This window comes from Paramormyrops kingsleyae, chromosome 5, assembly GCF_048594095.1.
Source record: "Paramormyrops kingsleyae isolate MSU_618 chromosome 5, PKINGS_0.4, whole genome shotgun sequence".
Classification (NCBI taxonomy): Eukaryota; Metazoa; Chordata; class Actinopteri; order Osteoglossiformes; family Mormyridae; genus Paramormyrops; species Paramormyrops kingsleyae.
Genome location: NC_132801.1, coordinates 1,093,730 through 1,115,418, shown reverse-complemented (window position 1 = coordinate 1,115,418; position 21,689 = coordinate 1,093,730). Strand labels below are relative to the sequence as shown.

Sequence of the window (21,689 nt, the reverse complement as noted above, 5' to 3'; positions counted from 1 at the left end):
GGTGCCGCCCTTACCCAGGCGTGTGGGCCCAGGTACCCCCTTACCCAGGCGTGTGGGCCCAGGTGCCGCCCTTACCCAGGCGTGTGGGCCCAGGTACCCCCTTACCCAGGCGTGTGGGCTCAGGTACCCCCTTACCCAGGCGTGTGGGCCCAGGTGCCGCCCTTACCCAGGCGTGTGGGCCCAGGTACCCCCTTACTCAGGCGTGTGGGCTCAGGTACCCCCTTACCCAGGCGTGTGGGCCCAGGTGCCGCCCTTACCCAGGCGTGTGGGCTCAGGTACCCCCTTACCCAGGCGTGTGGGCTCAGGTGCCGCCCTTACCCAGGCGTGTGGGCTCAGGTACCCCCTTACCCAGGCGTGTGGGCCCAGGTACCGCCTTACCCAGGCGTGTGGGCACAAGTGCCCCCTTACCCAGGCGTGTGGGCCCAGGTGCCGCCTTACCCAGGCGTGTGGGATCAGGTGCCGCCGTTTCCCAGGCGTGTGGGATCAGGTACCCCCTTACCCAGGCGTGTGGGATCAGGTACCCCCTTACCCAGGCGTGTGGGCCCAGGTGCCGCCGTTTCCCAGGCATGTGGGATCAGGTGCCGCCCTTACCCAGGCGTGTGGGCTCAGGTACCGCCCTTACCCAGGCGTGTGGGCTCAGGTGCCGCCCTTACCCAGGCGTGTGGGCCCAGGTGCCGCCCTTACCCAGGCGTGTGGGCCCAGGTGCCGCCCTTACCCAGGCGTGTGGGCCCAGGTGCCGCCCTTACCCAGGCGTGTGGGCGCAGGTGCCGCCCTTACCCAGGCGTGTGGGCACAGGTGCCGCCCTTACCCAGGCGTGTGGGCCCAGGTGCCGCCCTTACCCAGGCGTGTGGGCCCAGGTGCCGCCCTTACCCAGGCGTGTGGGCCCAGGTGCCGCCCTTACCCAGGCGTGTGGGCCCAGGTGCCGCCCTTACCCAGGCGTGTGGGCTCAGGTGCCGCCCTTACCCAGGCGTGTGGGATCAGGTGCCGCCCTTACCCAGGCGTGTGGGATCAGGTGCCGCCCTTACCCAGGCGTGTGGGCCCAGGTACCCCCTTACCCAGGCGTGTGGGCTCAGGTACCCCCTTATCCAAGCGTGTGGGCTCAGGTACCCCCTTACCCAGGCGTGTGGGCTCAGGTACCCCCTTACCCAGGCGTGTGGGCTCAGGTACCCCCTTACCCAGGCGTGCGGGCTCAGGTACCCCCTTACCCAGGCGTGTGGGCTCAGGTACCCCCTTACCCAGGCGTGCGGGCTCAGGTACCCCCTTATCCAGGCGTGTGGGCTCAGATGCTGTCCTTACCTGGGTGCTGGAAGAGAGCATGAGCAGGGCTATCAGGAAAAACACTTGTGACATCCCTCAGTCCTGCAGTCAACGCTGGGAGGGGGTGTGGGGATCAGGGGATTCAGCTCATTGATGGGGCTTCATCTGGACACACCACATGGCCTGGACCAGAGACACTACAATCAGTCTTAATATCACCATCATACTCAGTCTTAATGTCACTTTCACACAAGTTATTAATGTTACCAACACAGGTCACTGTTAGTATCACTATTCCTTATGCGTGTTTCTCAACCTGTTTGTAGTATATTGCGGCAAACACAGACACAGGACACTCGTTTACTTTGTCTTTACCATGTGCCCTGTGACATATACTGCTGTACTGCATCTTCGCTGGCATTTAGCTCCACTGCCCCAGGCTGCAGAGCCTGGAATTTGTGTTTAATGGAAGTAAATAGAACCAGGAATTTATGAAAGAGGATCAAAATTGCAGAGAAATTCGAATGAAAACAAACAAAACAGAAGATAAGGCTAAACATCAAACCAGAAATAGGCAGTTCAAACTGATGAACGCGGTTTAGTGTGACTCTTCCCCTCACAGTTTATGCTCTGCTGCGTGCGCCTGCATCTCCCATGGCAACCATCACCCACCTTTGGTGTCTGTCAGGATCTGTGGCCGAAGTCGGAGAACGGAACGAAATCTGAAACGTTTCTGCAAAAAACACCTGGATTGTGGAAACATTTTTGGCTAAAACGTTTCAAATTCCATTCTGTTCCAGTCTCCTGGCTGGGGGCATGTGTTCATGGCAGTAGTACCCACCCCACCTACAAACCTCCCTGCATGCAGTTCACTCTGGCCAAGAGAGGCCTGCATCCAATTGACAGTCATAGAGAGTACTGTCAGAGTATCAATAAACACGACCGATGTAGAGTTGTGGGTGCAGTGAATTTCCAAAGCTGTCCTTGTGAAATGGATGCACACAATCACAAGGAAAGTTCATCATTTCCAAATGTCACATGACTGTTCCCTGAACAAAGGCAAACCGGAACCATTTCACTTTGCTACGTGCTTAACCATCATCCAATCACACATTACTTAGCAGGTAACTGCTCTTCTCATTGGTCCCACAGTGTCACATGACTCCGTTCGATGTATTAAAATGGTATCAGCAAATTCAGCAGGTTGCAAGCTGAGAGAGTGAATGCTAAGGTTCCTTGGTGAGGTCACATCTCCGTGACGGACAAAGCAGTCTCATGTAGAAATCAACCCCCCCCCCCCCCCCCTCACCGAGCGCTTACCATGGTGATAATGTGAGGGACCTAATCGCAGCCCAGGGACAAAAACTTTATTTTTCTAAGTGAGACCCTTGTACAATGTGTGATTGCCTAGGGATGAAGCTTCCGTGTGAATTCCTTCAATTCTGAATGCAGCTTATCCTCTTCCAGCTAATTCCTTTCCAGCCAATCCCGTTCAATCTAATCTCCTTCCAGCCGAACCCCTTTTTACTTAATCATACTGCATTTAAACATCCAATTGCAAAACATATACACACATGGCTGGTGGTTGAATCATGGCAAATGGACTTCTTTCTTGTAAGGTAGAAACGTTTCACTGCTCATCCAAGCAGCTTCTTCAGTCTGAGGAAGGTTGTAAGTGTCCACAAATTTATCCTCCCGGGTAGTTCCACTTCACACCTGCCCTGAGTAGGCTCGTTGAGTGACACAAAAGGGGGAGGGGAGGAGTTGTGGGTAGATGTAACAGTCACACCTTTAGCAGTTCACTACCTCAGACAGGCCATTTATCTCAGAGACACACTCCCAACATGAGTTTAGTGTGTACACTACCTCAGAAAGGTCAATTAACTCAGAGACACACTTCCAACATGAGTTTAGTGTGTACTCCACCTTGGGTAAACAATTCAACTCAGATATCCAGTTTGTTTCTTTAGCGGTAAGACTGTACCCTCACAAAGTGACACACAGTCCATAGAAGCTGAGGACCCAAAACGCCTAGCCAACCTTTAAAGTCAGACAGGGAACATGAAAAATACAGCGAAGAATAAAACGTAACAGCCTTATCCAGTACAGTGGGCTCGATCTTATGATCTTCTGCCGTTTTTTCCTTGTGACCCAAAGGTGTCAGGTTGTGACCATCTCTGTATCCTTGAAAATATATTGAACCATCTGAGGAAGTATTCAGCTCTGGAAATACAAAATGAAAAATCATCCACACAGAGTGGTGGAAATGAAATGAATCTGCTCGTCATGATAGGTTATGTGACTGTATCGCAATGATTATAATATCAGATCAAACGGACATCAGAGTTGGCAGTATGGGCACACTGCTGGTCCCAGGTCAGCAGAGTGTGACGCCTCCCAGGCCTGGATACATGCTGCGATATGATGCGGAAGGGAGTCGTACAGCTGCTGTATCCTCTTCTGTGTGCAAGTTAGCCCACAGCTGTTGTAACTGGGTCTCGAGATGCTGCAGATTGACATTGGGTCTGAGTAGATATCCAAGCTGATCCCACACATGTTCCATTGGGGAAATATCGGGGGACCTGGCTGGCCACGGGAGGACCTCAACATGACACAGGCAGCCCATAGACACACGTGCCATGTGTGGACGGGCGTTGCCTTGTTAGAAGACTGCACCAGAGTGCTATCTCAGGAGGGGTAAGACATACGGACACAGGATGTCACTGATGTTGCACTGTGCTGTCAGGGTTCCCCAAATCACTACCAGAGATGCCCTGAAGTCTCCCCAAATCATGATGCCAGGAGTACCACCAGTGTGTCTCTCCACAACATTGGCAGGATTGGTCCTCTCCCCTCGGCGCCACCAGACACACACGACGGTCATCCAGGGTAATGCAGAACAGAGATTCATTGCTAAACATGGTATGACGCCACTCGTCACCAGTCCATGACTCAACAGTTACGGCACCACTCCAAACGTAGCCGTTTCTGCGCTGGTGTTAACGGCAGCCTACGCATGGGATGGTGAACTCATAGTCCGGCTGATGCCAGTCGTCGAAACACGATGTAGGATGACACAGGGTGTTGTAGAGAGTCCAGTACATGTATCTGGATGGCAGGTGTAAATGTCATGGAGTTCTGTAATGATTGATGCACATTACAACAATCCTCCCTTGTAGTGCTCTGTCTTGGGCGACCGGAACCTTCATGACGTGTGCTGGTGCCCTCACGGGCCCATTGGTTCCAACATCAGGTGACTGTAACATCTGTATGGGCCACATGCTGGCTAATTGCCGACATGACCACCCAGCCTCATGAAAACCCACAATGTGACAGAAACTCCATCAAGTGCTGGTAATGCTGTCTAATGCGTCTATGAGACATCCTCTGTGTCTGGTGACTAGACGTGCCAGCTCCTTGCAAACTGAATCATTTACATACCCATCGCTGGTCTGCACGTGTACCAAATTACATCCAAATTGGACCATTACTTCTGGGTGCTTAGCTTTTTTGTGTATATTGCTAGGTAATATTTCAAGCAGAGCTCATTGATTAATGACTATACTGTTTGGCTCTGTGTGTTTTGACTTTATGCCTGTGACCAGAATGTTGCCAGTTCAACTCCTATGGTCAGCAGAGTAATTTCACCATTCAGCCCTTAATCCAAATTGCTTCAGGGATTAGCTGACCCAGCTCTCTTAAATGTATGTTATTTTGGTTAAAAGGTTCTGCTAAAGTAAATGTAAAACACACACAGCATGCTCATGCCAAACTCACACATTCAGAAGAATGGAAAAGAAAAATCCATCAATGCTAGTGTTAGCCTCGAGTTCCAGAAAGCCCTTCGAAGTTGAGATCAGACAAAGACAGAGTGTAAACAGAGGGGCTGTAAACACAGGACCCTCTCCATCAGCTCCACAGTCGTCGAGGCATCCTGGGATTCGTCTCACTCTGGGATGTCTGACAGTAACAGTCTGGGCAGGGTCGGGATCGCACAATGTGAAGACAGGAGGGCGTCGTTTGCAGAAGGAGGAGACTGGAGGGGGACTGAGGGGGGAAGGGCTGGCTGCCTGTCCTCCCCCCAGGCAGTTGTAGCGTGTTTCCAGGAAGGTGCTCCAGCCATAACCAGCTAGTCAGGAGTATAGCTCTGGTGGCTGGAGAACTTCATATCTCACTAGTGTTATCAAAACAGCCTTAAAGTAGCCTGAGCCTATCCCTCATTTACTGACCGTTTGATTAGCCTGTCAGTTAAAGCTCCTTATTAGCTATCCATCCAATGACCAATAAGTAATTTGTTTGCCTAGTCATTTCATAATTGATTGGTAGTAAGTCGTCTGTTGTTCTGTGATGTCACGCAGTTGATGTATAGCAGCTGTTCCTATTGGTTTCTTTATGGGGTACCTGGTGATTTGTTTGCTTATGGTTATCAGGCTCAGACTGGGCCTTTACACGGCCATGCCGTTAGCAGTGTGGCCGAGAAGAGTTCACTCACATCCCCACTTGCACACTCTGACTGTGGTCTCTATTCCCTGGCATGACTAACATCCAGGGACGTGATCTGTGGAGGAAGGATATCACACTAGCAACAAAGACTGCAGGTCCTGAAAGCCTGAACTACTAATACGATGCCTGCATGAGTCGCTGCTGTGATGCACTGCAGGCGAACTTCTGATGATCTTGAGCCAAAGTCAGCAGATCAGGGAGCTGACAGGAAGGTGCCCCTGGAGGCAAAATAGAAGGATGGTCCTGGGGTATCTGCCCGGCCCATGACGTGAGAAGCACATGTCCGATGCTTTCATGTCTGCAATATAGACACCATGACGAATCCACATGAAATTCAGTCTGATCACAGCAGAGAAAATTATCTTCACTGGAGAAGCGGATGCTTGTCTGGGCTTTGAAATTCATGTTGTGATATTGGGGAATACAGGCAGATGACACATTAATGCTGATGCTTTGAGGGAGGTACTGAGATGGGGGGGGGGGGGCTAGCTCTCACCAAGATATCTGCTGGGTCCTCCGGGAGCTATTAGGAATTATTCTTAAAAGTTCTTCATAATGTCTAACGAATAATTGTCAGAAGTGCCATGTGGTGCGAATAGATCCTCAGTTTATTTCTAAAGCGCATCTCTTTGGGCTCCGCCTTCTCCGTGCTGGTCTTTAGGCCACTTCCTGTATGCTGTGGATTCTCCTACTCATTCAGGTTGCAGATGACACACATGGGTGCATACTCCATGTCAGCCAGAATGGCAGAACCTACACGCTTCTCCACCTACACCTTCACGGTCTCCTTCTTTCTGAAGACGTGACTTTGGCTTCTCACAGCTCAGCCCAAAGTGAAACTGGAGGAACCCTGCAGACCCACCTTCCTGCTTCAGGCGAATGCAGTGGCTCCATGAAGCAGGACAGCTTCTGGCACAGCACACGGGACACAAAAGCTGCTGGCTGCTTGTTTTGATCTACCTTCCAATACATGCAGTAGAACTCTCTGGTTTGAAGGTACGTGAGCTTGGTTTAGTCAAAAAATGCCCAGATTTGGTTTTGCAGGTTTTACAACCCAATTATTTGGCCCAAGAATGAAACAGATTATTTTCCCTTTTTGGGGGGGGTTCATTAATATGTTGATGAGCCCTGTTGTAATTGGCTGGTTTACAGTGAGGTAATGTAATGGCTCACACAGAACCAACATCTCTGCAGTCTCTACAGTCATGCGGCAGTCATTTAAAAGTATAGCACATACAATTATGTGCAGTACAAAATACTTGATAATGATAATAAACAACTATGTTACTGGTTTATGTGTTTACTATACTGTACTTTTTATTGTTATTTCAGAGTGCACTAAAAAAAAGTTTACTAGGTTTGCGTGAGCAGATAACCTCATATCAGTAGCTGTGAGTATGTGCAGGTTCGTTGGGCCTAGTTATGAGTTATGAATCTGCGATGTCAGAGTTACCCCGTTTTACCACCTTCTTTTACATATGATGATATGCAGGATTTATATGTGAATGAGGGATCAACAGTGTTTCAGATTCGTGTTAGTTCCATGCACCAAACTCTGTTACGGTTTGTGACTCCAGTTTTAAGAACTCCAGCTAAGGAACTTACATCTGATCCCTCTCATCCTGGATGCTACCTGCCCCAAAAACCTCCCCCAGGCAAGAAAACCAACAACAACCCATCACTTGAAAAGTTTCTTCCCAGGTGCAGTAACCCTAAAGACCAGAAACTCTTAGGGCATTATTATTATTATTATTATTATTATTATTATTATTTTCTTATTTGTGTATTTCTACTCAGTTACATATGTGTGAAATGTGTGACCATGTGCAGAAGTAATTCTGATTCTGGAGCATCTTCCAAGATTTGCTTTGCTGATGTACAGTGCGCTGAGAATGGATCATGGGTGATTAAAATGTATGCGTGTGATAGTGGCCGATATTTGGTACTGATGCTAAATGCCCAGGTTTAGATCAGGCCCTCATTCCAGCAGCTGGCTTCTAAAGCGTTTTGGGAATCCAGGGCACCAGATAAGGAGACACATGGTATAAAAGCATGAAAGCTGCACCCTGCGGAAAGGTGTGTGTATCTATAAACCAGTCAGATCGGGGCCCAACATCTGGAGATGGTGCAGAAAAGCAGCCCTAGGAATCAAAGCCCAGGAAGCGCCTTGGGACTGGGGCTGGACTAGTGGGATGGATGTTAACACTCATCTGCTCATCTCCTCTCACATTTCCAGCTGTTTTGAAAGCATCTTCTTATGATGAGCCCTCAACGTATGGCTTCCAGATGTTGCCTCCTCCGAGTATGCAGCTGAACATTTTCCCAGGGGATTCATCGTGGACTGCCCTGGTCAGAGGCACCATCCAGTCTGCTGTGGCTGAAGCACATGGTCGTCACCCCAGAGTGCTTCTGCCTCATCACCAGCAGTATGTTCACTTTGCTGAGCTGTGCTTGCTGGTTAATCCTGCCTGCTGAATGGTTGGGTGCTGCTGAACTCCATGGGGATCAGACCGTCCCCAGAGTGATGACCTCCCACCAAACGTCTGGGGGTGCTGTGTGGCTCAGTTTATAAGGTCTCTGTGTTTATGACTGGAAGATCACCAGCTTGATTCTTGTTCTCATTAGAATAAGCTCTGTTAGGCCCTTCAGGTAAGCTCTTAACCCCCAGAAATGCTCCAGGAGAACCAGACTGATCCTGTGCTCAGACCTCAAGCCTGTCTGTGTGTATGTCTCAAAGGAGCGGCATTCCAATGTACCAAAACTCGTACTTGTGTAAATGCCAAAAAGCTTCATTTCATTTATCATAAGTTACTCTGACAGAGTTACTCTGGCAGAGAATGGCCATGGCCACGTAGCAGGAGGAGTATCTTGGTGCAAATACATCTGCACATTCCACAGTGGCTCCCCTGCCCCAGATCAGCTACACTGTTAGCTCATCCTGCCAAACAGAAAACACCAGCAGCTGCCTGGAGCATGGCGTCACATGTGGCAGGTGCTGGTCACATGACCCCCGTGACCTCGCTGCTGACCCAGGGCCCATTCATACTGTTTTCTTAAGCATCTGAGGAATGTATGCAAAATCTCTGCTCCAAGATGAGCAGCACAGTCTCGTGCCATAACCACAGTCCAGCCTGTGATCACACTGGGATCTTCTCCTCTCATATTCACACACAACAATGTCCACGAGGTAAATGAGGGACCCTCATGTTTCTGTCAAAAGCAAGATAGAGGAACAGAGCCGCACCTCAAAACACCTAGTGCTGTGGGTCAGACTCTACTTCCCTCACAGGGCAATGAGAACAGCAGCAACTCAAACTGCAGTAAGACTATAGGTGTTTATCTAGTATTAAAATGCACAACACACACAATGCGCATTTCCATCCTTACTCTTAAACTTTTAAATTTAAATTTAGATGGATTGTTTGGTTCACTTGATTTAGGGAAAACTGATGTAGTTTTGGCATATTTAATTGCTGCTACATTTCTTTTCCTTGGTTTTAAATTTTAACAGGACAAATGGAAATTGTAATTTTAAAAATATTTTGTATTAACAAGAAGGTTCATTAAGAGAGTGCATTTTTAAATAAAGTTTCAGCTTTATTGTCTTGATTGTTAGCAAATGCATGAAACAACCTCAAGCTAAAATTAAAAGCTAATAGTTGATACCAAATAAGAGTTATTTGGTAATCCGAGATCTGAGCCTCGTCTTCCATAAGGACGCAAGTTCTGTTTCCATGGTGGGATTGGCAGCAGGGGGTATCCGAGATCTGAGCCCCGTCTTCCATAAGGACGCAAGTTCTGTTTCCATGGTGGAGTTGGCAGCAGGGGGTATCCGAGATTGGAGCCCCGCCTTCCATAAGGATGTGAGCTCTGTTTCCATGGTGGAGTTGGCAGCAGGGGGTATCCGAGATTGGAGCCCCGCCTTCCATAAGGATGTGAGCTCTGTTTCCATGGTGGATCGGCAGCAGGGGGTATCCGAGATTGGAGCCCCGCCTTCCATAAGGATGTGAGCTCTGTTTCCATGGTGGATCGGCAGCAGGGGGTATCAGAGATTGGAGCCCCGCCTTCCATAAGGATGTGAGCTCTGTTTCCATGGTGGATCGGCAGCAGGGGATATCCGAGATTGGAGACCCGCCTTCCATAAGGATGTGAGCTCTGTTTCCATGGTGGATCGGCAGCAGGGGGTATCCGAGATTGGAGCCCCACCTTCCATAAGGATGTGAGCTCTGTTTCCATGGTGGATCGGCAGCAGGGGGTATCCGAGATTGGAGCCCCGCCTTCCATAAGGATGTGAGCTCTGTTTCCATGGTGGATCGGCAGCAGGGGGTATCCGAGATTGGAGCCCCGCCTTTCCATAAGGATGTGAGCTCTGCAGCAGCGCGTATCTAAGATCTAAATCTCACCTTGGGTTCCATTCAGTCATGACTGGAGTTTATATGACACAGCAAGAGGCCTTTAAGGTAAGACTGAGTCGGCATGTTGGCTGACATGTAGGAGATTCTGGGTCCTTGTTGTGTCAACAATACTATTTAGTCTGACAGGACAGAACCGGTCTGACAGTGAGAGCTGAAGGTGTGACTGGGTGAGGGTGAGGGGCTGTACTTTACGAAGGAGTAGGAGCAGCACAACTACACTAAACTTAGGCTACGTTCACACTGCCATGCTGAAGTGACTCAAATCAGGTTTTTTGCCTTAAAGTGACAGATCTGATCTTTTCAGGGCTGTGTGGACACGCAAATCTGATCTCTTCAAATCAGATTTGTGTCACTTTCATATGTGGTACTAAATCTCATACGTATCCGATTCGCTGGCCATGCGACCTGAATGTGAAGACACATCGGAATTCGTGTGGCTTTTTGCTTATACGCATGCGCTGACATCATCCATCCACATCACGGTCCCACCATTGCTGGCTCATTTCTCGTACCCACACATCTCTCGGTGCGACAGTTCCAGTAATAACTGCGAAAACAGAAAAAGCTAGCCGCCTGACTTTTTTTTCTCCTTTTCGACTTGCTCATGTACAGCTGATTCACTGTTTGTCGTCCTCCAGAGCAAAGTGCGATACATGCGTGAGCTACTAACGCCTCCATTTTTAATGCCACGAGTCGCCCCACAGATATGACGTTTTTTGTTGTTGGTGACGCAGTTGAACCGTGTAAAAACATGCACATGGGTTATGTTTCGGAGGACCGATGCGTTCACATTACAATCAGATACAGGTCACTTGTAGTTATGAATGTGAACCGTCAAGATAGACAAATCCGATCTGAGCAAAAATTCGGAATTGAACGATGCGGCTGGCAGTGTGAACGTAGCCTAATGGTCTGATCCTCAGAAGCATCCACACTCTACACAGGATCAGATTCACTTGGTCACTGAACATTTGTTTGTTTTCTGCACAACACACTGTGCAGTACTATTTATTTACAAGCCATTACTATAGAATTTAATGCAATACGTGGGTGAGACGCAGATGGGGGTAAGCCGCAGATGCTGGTGATCTGCAGATGGGGGTGATCTGCAGATGGGGTGAGACGCAGACGGGGGTGAGACGCAGACAGGGGTGAGATGCAGATGGGGGTGAGCCGCAGACGGGGGTGAGCCGCAGACGGGGGTGAGCCGCAGAGGGGGGGTGAGACGCAGATGGGGGTGAGCCGCATATGGGGGTGATCCGCAGATGGGGGTGATCCGCAGTCGTTGTTGAGCGGGCCCAGGCCCCGCAGAGCACAGCCATGCTGTGATGGAGCAGGATGGCGGGGAGGGGGAGGGGCAGCGAGGGAGTGAGGAGGAGGAGGAGGAGGAGGAGGAGAAGCAGCAGCTGGTCATGTTTAGAATCTTCTGCCATTCGTCTGACGCTCCTGTACTGCCTAATAGAGGCAATAAAGACGGAACAACTGCGAAAGTCGAAAAATGATGGGATGTGCAACCATCCAAACAAATGAACAAAGTAAGAAAACTTTTAAAACTGCTAGGTAAGTAACAAAAAAATAATTTAATTGTCTGAAACCTTTAAGCTGAAAAAATAAGACTTTCTGGTTTTAAAACCATTAAGAGAGATGAAAAGCATACCTTCATATAACGGTGCACTTAATGATTTGAGATTGCATTATGAAGGTACACTTGTAAATCATTACCAGTGTTTGATATTTATTTATATTAAAGTTGTCATGTCTTGTTCATCGAAAGTATTTAAAGGCAATGCTACACCTACATGTATACCTACATGCAGCCAATTCATGTTCCACGAATGCATCATAGATGCATTATGAAGGTGCATCATTTGTAAAACCTAAAATTTTTTGGTTGCACCACCTGACATTAGTGGGTTGGTGTAAGTAAAACCTTATCATTCACCTTGAAACCAAGACGTTTCAAATAAAACTGAGAGCTGAGCACAGCCACAGCAGGAGAACCAAGAAAACACCACAACGCAGCAGCAGAAGCTCAGTGTATGAGCTCCTTGTTAATAAACTGATTTCTGATGATGGGATTCCATGAAGCTGCAATTACACCATGAAGGCAATTTGGACTTTTATAAATCTTCTTTGATAAGCTCTTAAATAGCGCAGTGACAGATGACTTATTTTTGTACCTAATCCCTAATCTCTAGGGTGTCCCATGAGAGCATGGCCCTCTCCCATCTGACATCTCCCATCTGATGCGCGAACCACATGCCGATTACAGACATACGTGAGCTGAAGTGCTCCGACCAGGCTGCAGGAGACCCAAGCCTGTGAAAGGGAGGTGGCATTTGCGGAGGCGCCTTCGGCTAGCTGAACTCCACACGCTAATCAAAGCGGTACTGGCTGGACTTTGGCCCTGCAGCCGTGGGACGGCCTACATTGCCAGAGCCACTGTGGTATTTTTAGCCACACGACGGTAGCTTTAGGCAAACAAGAAGGTCTGACAAAGCACAACCCTGGATGTGTGCCAACGGGAACTGAGAAGACCTCACTGTCCAGACTGATACCTAACACTCACCCTGACACCCCCCCCCCACTGTCCAGATTGATACCTAACACTCACCCCGACACCCCCCACTGTCCAGACTGATACCTAACACTCACCCCGACTCCCACCCCCACTGTCCAGACTGATACCTAACACTCACCCCGACACCCCCCCACTGTCCAGACTGATACCTAACACTCACCCTGACACCCCCCACTGTCCAGACTGATACCTAACACTCACCCCGACACCCCCCAACTGTCCAGACTGATACCTAACACTCACCCCGACACCCCCCAACTGTCCAGACTGATACCTAACACTCACCCCGACACCCCCCAACTGTCCAGACTGATACCTAACACTCACCCTGACACCCCCCACTGTCCAGACTGATACCTAACACTCACCCCGACACCCCCCAACTGTCCAGACTGATACCTAACACTCACCCCGACACCCCCCAACTGTCCAGACTGATACCTAACACTCACCCCGACACCCCCCACTGTCCAGACTGATACCTAACACTCACCTCGACACCCCAGGACTGATACCTGACTCTCACCCCCGACACCCCCCCCCCACTGTCCAGGCTGATACCTGACGCTCACCCCCGACACCCCCCCCCCCACTGTCCAGGCTGATACCTGACGCTCACCCCCGACACCCCCCCCCCACTGTCCAGGCTGATACCTGACGCTCACCCCCGACACCCCCCCCCACTGTCCAGGCTGATACCTGACGCTCACCCCCGACACCCCCCCCCACTGTCCAGACTGATACCTGACGCTCACCCCCGACACCCCCCCCCCACTGTCCAGACTGATACCTGACGCTCACCCCCGACACCCCCCCCCCACTGTCCAGACTGATACCTGACGCTCACCCCCGACACCCCCCCCACTGTCCAGACTGATACCTGACGCTCACCCCCGACACCCCCCCCCACTGTCCAGACTGATACCTGACGCTCACCCCCAACACCCCCCCCCCACTGTCCAGACTGATACCTGACGCTCACCCCCGACACCCCCCCCCCCACTGTCCAGACTGATACCTGACGATCACCCCTGACACCCGCCCCCACTGTCCAGACTGACACCTGACGCTCACCCCCGACACCCCCCCCCCCACTGTCCAGACTGATACCTGACGCTCACCCCGACACCCCCCCCCCCACTGTCCAGACTGATACCTGACGCTCACCCCTGACACCCGCCCCCACTGTCCAGACTGATACCTGACGCTCACCCCCGACACCCCCCCCCCACTGTCCAGACTGATACCTGACGCTCACCCCTGACACCCGCCCCCACTGTCCAGACTGATACCTGACGCTCACCCCCGACACACCCCAACTGTCCAGACTGATACCTGACGCTCACCCCGACACCCCCCAACTGTCCAGACTGATACCTGACGCTCACCCCGACACCCCCCCCCCCCCACTGTCCAGACCGATACCTATCACTTGCATCTGTCTGACCAAGCTGTTCGGACCCACTGGCCCACAGGCGAGACGCCAGGCCAGGCCAGCTGTAAGGGGTGGCGCGCACACGCACACACACACACACACACACACACACACACACACTTCTGGTGACACTGGGTCAGGGAAGCCCCCCCCCCCTACCTGATCACCTACCTGATCAATATGGCCAATCTGATCCAATGTCCCCAAACTGGATTTCCACTCCCAATACTATAAAATTTCAGGACGGGAGACGCAGATAAACTCATCATTTAATGACTTAGCCTGACATCCGCCAGAAGAGGGCGACCTTATAAAGCGGACATATGGCAGTGGGACCCCATGTCGGCCTCCAGCGGATATCGGTGGATAAATGTCATTAAATGTTTAATAGAAGCCTCCTTTCCTGGTGTAGCTTTAAATCAGGGGCTAATCATGCTGCTCTCAAAACCACAGGTTATAATATCATAAGAGGTCTGTCTCTGTCAGCCACTAACCTGCATTTAAGTGGGTTCAATAATCAGTGAAATTTGTGTAAAGGGAGCAGCTATCGTGTGCTGTATGTTTAATATTTTACGCATCCATTTGAATAACTCGATCAATGATACAACACCGGGCCCTGGTGGGAACCACCCACATTCCAACACGGAACAACAAGAGCTACTCCTTCTGCACAAATAAAGTGTGACACAGGCAAACATTTTAAACAGTCATTACTTACCCAGTCTATCCTGAATCTATAAAAAAATATACTAAGAATGTTGGCCTCTAAATGCAATCATAGTGTAATTAAACTGCTATCTGGTCATTAAGAACATTTTCACATTTTCACAGTACAATTAACTGGCATGGTATTCTATCGATATATTTCCCCTCTAAGGAAATGTTTTCCAAAATGCTGAAGCACCATTTGTCATTTTCAGCTTCTCGTGTCCCATTCTACAGGTCTGGAGGATCTTAAGAAGATAAGGACACATCAAAAATAAGAAGGACAAAAATTGAACAACCAACAAAGCTCACAGACACAAATTAAAAAAAGAAAATGGTACTAGATGAAGACTGAGACTGCATTTATTTTGTGGTGACAACAGTAATTGTTTAATCTTTTCAGGAACATTGTATGGGGGCGGCATGGTGGTGCAGTGGTTAGCACTGTTGCCTCGCACCTGGGTTCGAGTCTCCGCCTGGGTCACATGTGTGTGGAGTTTACACCTCCGGGTACTCCAGTTTCCCCCACAGTCCAAAGACATGCTGAGGCTAATTGGCGTTGCTAAATTGCCCTTAGGTGTGCATGTGTGAGTGAATGGTGTGTGAGTGTGCCCTGCGATGGGCTGGCCCCCCATCCAGGGTTGTTCCCTGCCTCGTGCCCATTGCTTCTGGGATAGGCTCTGGACCCCCCGTGACCCAGTAGGATAAGCAGGTTGGACGATGGATGGATGGATGAATGGATGGATGGATGGATGGAACATTGTATTAAAATTTGTTATCACAAAGGAAACATTTTTACATAGATGACCACACCCCTCACCTACCTATATCTGACCAATTGCTGCTGCAAGACGTGAAGCCATGTTTCAATGCTTAACGCTGAAGAGTTTTTAATCTGGGATGCAGACAACTCCAGCAATACAAAATTATTGAAACTTCCAGACATGCAGAATTGGAAGGAGATTTCCAGCGGGATGCTAATGCCACCAGCCGTACTTGACAGGAACTGAGAAGTGATGGTTTAATACTGCAAAGTATGCAAGCTGTATCCAACTCGTACCCGTGCTGACACGTTCCTGTATACTACCAGGGCTGAAAGCATGACCAAACTGGGCTGGGTGCATAACCACTGTCTAATTGGTTGAAATTCATGGAGATAGCAGTGATCTGCATTGATATGCATGGATTGTCTAAAGGAAAAAACAGCATATTATATATATTAGTCATTATTAGTAGTTTCGCCCATTGCAATGGATTGTTGCATTCCCAATAATTTGGAATTTGAAGATTCCCAAACTCCTACTTAAAAATGTAGTGTAAAACAGAGAACAGAATGGATACTTTATGCAAATTTACACAAGCAAATGCTAATTACACTACCGTTTGATGCTAACACAGGAATTCAGACAGATGTGCTAGCAGAAATTAGTGCACAGTAAAAAAAATAAATAAATCACATAATAAATCATGATGCATACTGTGTGGACTCCCCCCCCCCCCCACCCCACTGTCAGAGCTGATTCCTCATGCTTCCCCTCCTCTGTGGGGGATCACTCTTTGGTTTTACGGTACTGTCGCTCTCTAAGCCCAGCACTGTCTCTTTGCAGTACAACTCGGGGACTCCTGTATGCCACATAGGAGGGGTTCAGGGTGAGAAGGATGTCAGGGCATAAAGGAACGGGGAAGGACAGGATCATGGAGAGTGATGTAGCCAAAGTCCCAGAGGGCTGCAGCCAGAGGACGGTCGCAGAACATGTGAAGAAAGGTGGAAGGGACCTGAAGGGGACAGAGATGACAGAGTGTGTCAGGGTCCAAACCCACGAGGTGGTGTTTCCTGGGAGTGGCTGAAGGGGACAGAGATCACAGAGTGTGTCAGGGTCCAAACCCACGAGGTGGTGTTTCCTGGGAGTGGCTGAAAGGGACATAGATCACAGAGTGTGTCAGGGTCCAAACCTACGAGGTGGTGTTTCCTGGGAGTGGCTGAAAGGGACAGAGATGACAGAGTGTGTCAGGCTCCAAACCCACGAGGTGGTGTTTCCTGGGAGTGGCTGAAAGGGACAGAGATGACAGAGTGGGTCAGGCTCCAAACCCACGAGGTGGTGTTTCCTGGGAGTGGCTGAAGGGGACAGAGATCACAGAGTGTGTCAGGCTTCAAACCCACGAGGTGGTGTTTCCTGGGAGTGGCTGAAAGGGACAGAGATGACAGAGTGGGTCAGGCTCCAAACCCACAAGGTGGTGTTTCCTGGGAGTGGCTGAAAGGGACAGAGATGACAGAGTGGGTCAGGCTCCAAACCCACGAGGTGGTGTTTCCTGGGAGTGGCTGAAAGGGACAGAGATGACAGAGTGTGTCAGGGTCCAAACCCACGAGGTGGTGTTTCCTGGGAGTGGCTGAAAGGGACATAGATCACAGAGTGTGTCAGGCTCCAAACCCACGAGGTGGTGTTTCCTGGGAGTGGCTGAAGGGGACAGAGATGACAGAGTGTGTCAGGCTTCAAACCCACGAGGTGGTGTTTCCTGGGAGTGGCTGAAAGGGACAGAGATGACAGAGTGGGTCAGGGTCCAAACCCACGAGGTGGTGTTTCCTGGGAGTGGCTGAAAGGGACAGAGATGACAGAGTGGGTCAGGCTCCAAACCCACGAGGTGGTGTTTCCTGGGAGTGGCTGAAGGGGACAGAGATCACAGAGAGTGTCAGGCTTCAAACCCACGAGGTGGTGTTTCCTGGGAGTGGCTGAAAGGGACATAGATCACAGAGTGTGTCAGGGTCCAAACCCACGAGGTGGTGTTTCCTGGGAGTGGCTGAAGGGGACAGAGATCACAGTGTGTCAGGGTCCAAACCCACGAGGTGGTGTTTCCTGTGAGTGGCTGAAGGGGACAGAGAAGACAGAATGGGTCAGGCTTCAAACCCACGAGGTGGTGTTTCCTGGGAGTGGTTGAAGGGGACAGAGATGACAGAGTGGGTCAGGCTTCAAACCCACGAGGTGGTGTTTCCTGGGAGTGGCCGAAGGGGACAGAGATGACAGAGGGGGTCAGGCTCCAAACCCACGAGGTGGTGTTTCCTGGGTGTGGTTGAAGGGGACAGAGATGACAGAGTGGGTCAGGCTTCAAACCCACGAGGTGGTGTTTCCTGGGAGTGGCCGAAGGGGACAGAGATGACAGAGTGGGTCAGGCTCCAAACCCACGAGGTGGTGTTTCCTGGGAGTGGCTGAAGGGGATAGAGATTACAGAGTGAGTCAGGTTCCAATCCCATGAGGTGGTGTTTCCTGGGAGCGGGGTACAGTCTATAGACAATTATTAATTGGGCTTTCTGCTGATTGGGATTTTTGGAGCAGTGTTTAATATTTTGAAATATGACATTCCAGGGTACCATCGGTGTTGGGGAAAGATCTGTCTTTTGGTACGCTCCTACCATTAGGTCCGTTCTCCAGTTTCTGCTTTTGTTTAGCATCCTGATTCCTCTTTGCTGATCACCTGACCTGGTTCACTTCCATAACCCCATCCTCAGTAGCAGCCATTGTACCTCTACCCTTAAGTCTGTCTAAGCTCTCCTGAGCTGCCACAGGCCTGCGGCCCACAATGCTTATGATGTTGCGATGCTGTGTAGCTCCTGCTCCTCTACTGCTCACACTTGTCCCTTTGCCTTCATTGAAAGCTCTGCCTAGCCGCACTTATGCCTAGTTGACTCCTCAACAGCCACATGTTTGTAATGTGCTATTTGCCTCAGTTGTACGTCACTTTGGACCCTGAAGCTCATCTTTTGAACAGGACTGAGTGGCATAGCAGCAGCCGTGCGACTGTGTGCAGCTTGGCCCGTGACCCTTCGCCTCTGTCTTTGCCTTTGCGTTTTTGCCTGGCTCTGCACCTTGTTAATAAAGTTATGGATTCTTTGACTCTTAGACTCATTGTCGCGAAAGGAGAAAGTTACCATCGGGAATTTCAAATACAAAGCATTTTAGTATTTAATAATACCAATAGTACCAGAGCTGACAAAGAGCACAAATGCTAACAAGGCCTGAGCCACACTAGGAAAAGCCGATAAAGAAACACCACCATTTGAATAATTCTGTTTGCTTGCAATGGGTTTGATGGTCTTTGCAGTGGAGTTCACTGTAGCACCGGGTGTTAGGACTCCGCATAAATCCCTGCTGCACTAATTATGATCCCCAAAGGCATCCAACTAATAATTGGAAAGCCTACAGGCATCCAGGATGTGGTACTGATAGTGCTGTTCCAGGGCTTCCTAAAGCGAGAGGCTGCCTCTGACATTAATAATGCATTTACTGTCCAAATGGTTCAGGCCGTATCAACCGATGTCCGGCGGATTTTCCTATGCAAATCTGGTTATGGCTGATGGTATATTTTTAATGGAGACACATGTGAAATATGAACCTAAAAAACAAATAATGTTATTTATTTATGACAAGAATATATCTTCCATGATTGGCTAGTCTGAACTGTTGTCATGGAAACAACCAAGAACCACCGCAATTGTGATGAAAAACAGACATGACCAGGGTCTCCCATATAGACATCCGATTCCTGTCCTGTATAAAGGCTAGAATATCCTGTTCCAATCTCATATAAAGGCTGGAACATCCCCTTCCTATCCATTCTAAAGGCTGGACTGTCCTGCTCCTGTCCTGTATAAAGACTGGGACATCCTGTTCCAGTCCTGTATAAAGGCTAGAACATCCTGTTCCTGTCCTGTATAAAGGCTGGAACACTCCACTCTTGTCCTGTATAAAGGTTAGAACATCCCGTGCCTGTACTATATAAAGGCTGGAACATCCCATTCCTGTCCTGTATAAAGGCAGGGACATCCTGCTCTAATCCCGTATAAATGCTGGAACATCCCATTCCTGTCCTGTTTAAAGGCAGGGACATCCTGTTCCAATCCCGTATAAATGCTGGAACATCCCATTCCTGTCCTGTATAAAGGCAGGGACATCCTGTTCCAATCCCGTATAAATGCTGGAACAACCCATTCCTGTCCTGTATAAAGGCAGGGACATCCTGTTCCAATCCCGTATAAATGCTGGAACATCCCATTCCTGTCCTGTATAAAGGCAGGGACATCCTGTTCCAATCCTGTATAAATGCTGGAACATCCCATTCCTGTCCTGTATAAAGGCAGAGACATCCTGTACCAATCCCGTATAAATGCTGGAACATCCCATTCCTGTCCCGTCCACCATCTGCTTTGAAACCCTCATGAGACAAACATGCCCATCTTCATTCCCTTTTCAGGATGTAGATGAGATGTGTTAATTGAGATGTAACTGGGATTTTGCGGTCAGCTTTTAATGGAGATCTAGCTAGGGGATTGTAAACAGGTTTTAATTGAGTTCTAACTGAGGGGTTGTGGTCAGGTTTAAACTTTGTTGAAGCTGGGGGATAGTGGTTTTAACCAAAGATGTAACTGGAGGGTTGTGTTTAGGTTATAAATGAGTGTTAAGTGGGGGCGCTTCTGGCAGATGGAGCAGCATCTGAAGATACCCTGATGCTTTACAGACAGCAGCAGATACTGTGATGAGCAGATATGTGATGCACGTTCACCCTAACAAGCTGACATCACATGCAGATGAAGCCACTGTGGATTCTACCCCATCCACGAGGCTTGTGGAATTAGCGCAGCCACTGCTAGGAGAATTAAGGTCAAATAAATGCGGGGCATGTTTGGAGTCCCTAAGACCCTGGAAGCAGTGGGATCCCCGGAGGCTGCGCACATGCCACAGAACTTGCACCAGGAACCATACAATCATATGATGAGGGCTTTGCATTTAACATGACCTGCTGAGGGCGCTGCATTAAGCATGACCTGCTGAGGGCGCTGCATTAAGCATGACCTGCTGAGGGCCCTGCATATAACATGACCTGCTGAGGGCCCTGCATTAAGCATGACCTGCTGAGGGCCCTGCATATAACATGACCTGCTGAGGGCCCTGCATTAAGAATGACCTGCTGAGGGCCCTGCATTAAGAATGACCTGCTGAGGGTCCTGCATTAAGCATGACCTGCTGAGGGCGCTGCATTAAGCATGACCTGCTGAGGGCCCTGCATATAACATGACCTGCTGAGGGCCCTGCATTAAGCATGACCTGCTGAGGGCGCTGCATTAAGCATGACCTGCTGAGGGCCCTGCATATAACATGACCTGCTGAGGGCCCTGCATTAAGCATGACCTGCTGAGGGCCCTGCATTAAACATGACCTGCTGAGGGCCCTGCACTAAACATGACCTGCTGAGGGCGCTGCATTAAGCATGACCTGCTGAGGGCCCTGCATATAACATGACCTGCTGAGGGCCCTGCATTAAGCATGACCTGCTGAGGGCCCTGCATATAACATGACCTGCTGAGGGCCCTGCATTAAGAATGACCTGCTGAGGGCCCTGCATTAAGAATGACCTGCTGAGGGCGCTGCATTAAGCATGACCTGCTGAGGGCCCTGCATTTAACATGACCTGCTGAGGGCGCTGCATTAAGAATGACCTGCTGAGGGCGCTGCATTAAGCATGACCTGCTGAGGGCCCTGCATTAAGAATGACCTGCTGAGGGCGCTGCATTAAGCATGACCTGCTGAGGGCCCTGCATTTAACATGACCTGCTGAGGGCGCTGCATTAAACATGACCTGCTGAGGGCGCTGCATTAAGAATGACCTGCTGAGGGCGCTGCATCAAGAATAACCTGCTGAGGTCCCTGCATTAAGCAAGACCTGAGAAGGGCGCTGCATTAAACATGACCTGCTGAGGGCGCTGCATTAAGAATGACCTGCTGAGGGCGCTGCATTTAACATG

General features: G+C 49.8%; 1 protein-coding gene across 1 annotated transcript in view; it reads right to left on the bottom strand.

Moving 5' to 3' along the window:
• The window catches only part of gcgrb (glucagon receptor b), a 55,591-nt gene that overhangs the window by 18,786 nt on the left and 15,116 nt on the right, over positions 1 to 21,689 (bottom strand). Inside the window, exon 2 of the mRNA XM_023800346.2 lies at positions 1,297 to 1,440. Coding sequence (XP_023656114.2) covers positions 1,297 to 1,350 — 54 coding nt within the window. The 5' untranslated portion in view covers positions 1,351 to 1,440. The remainder of the gene's footprint in view (positions 1 to 1,296; positions 1,441 to 21,689) is intronic.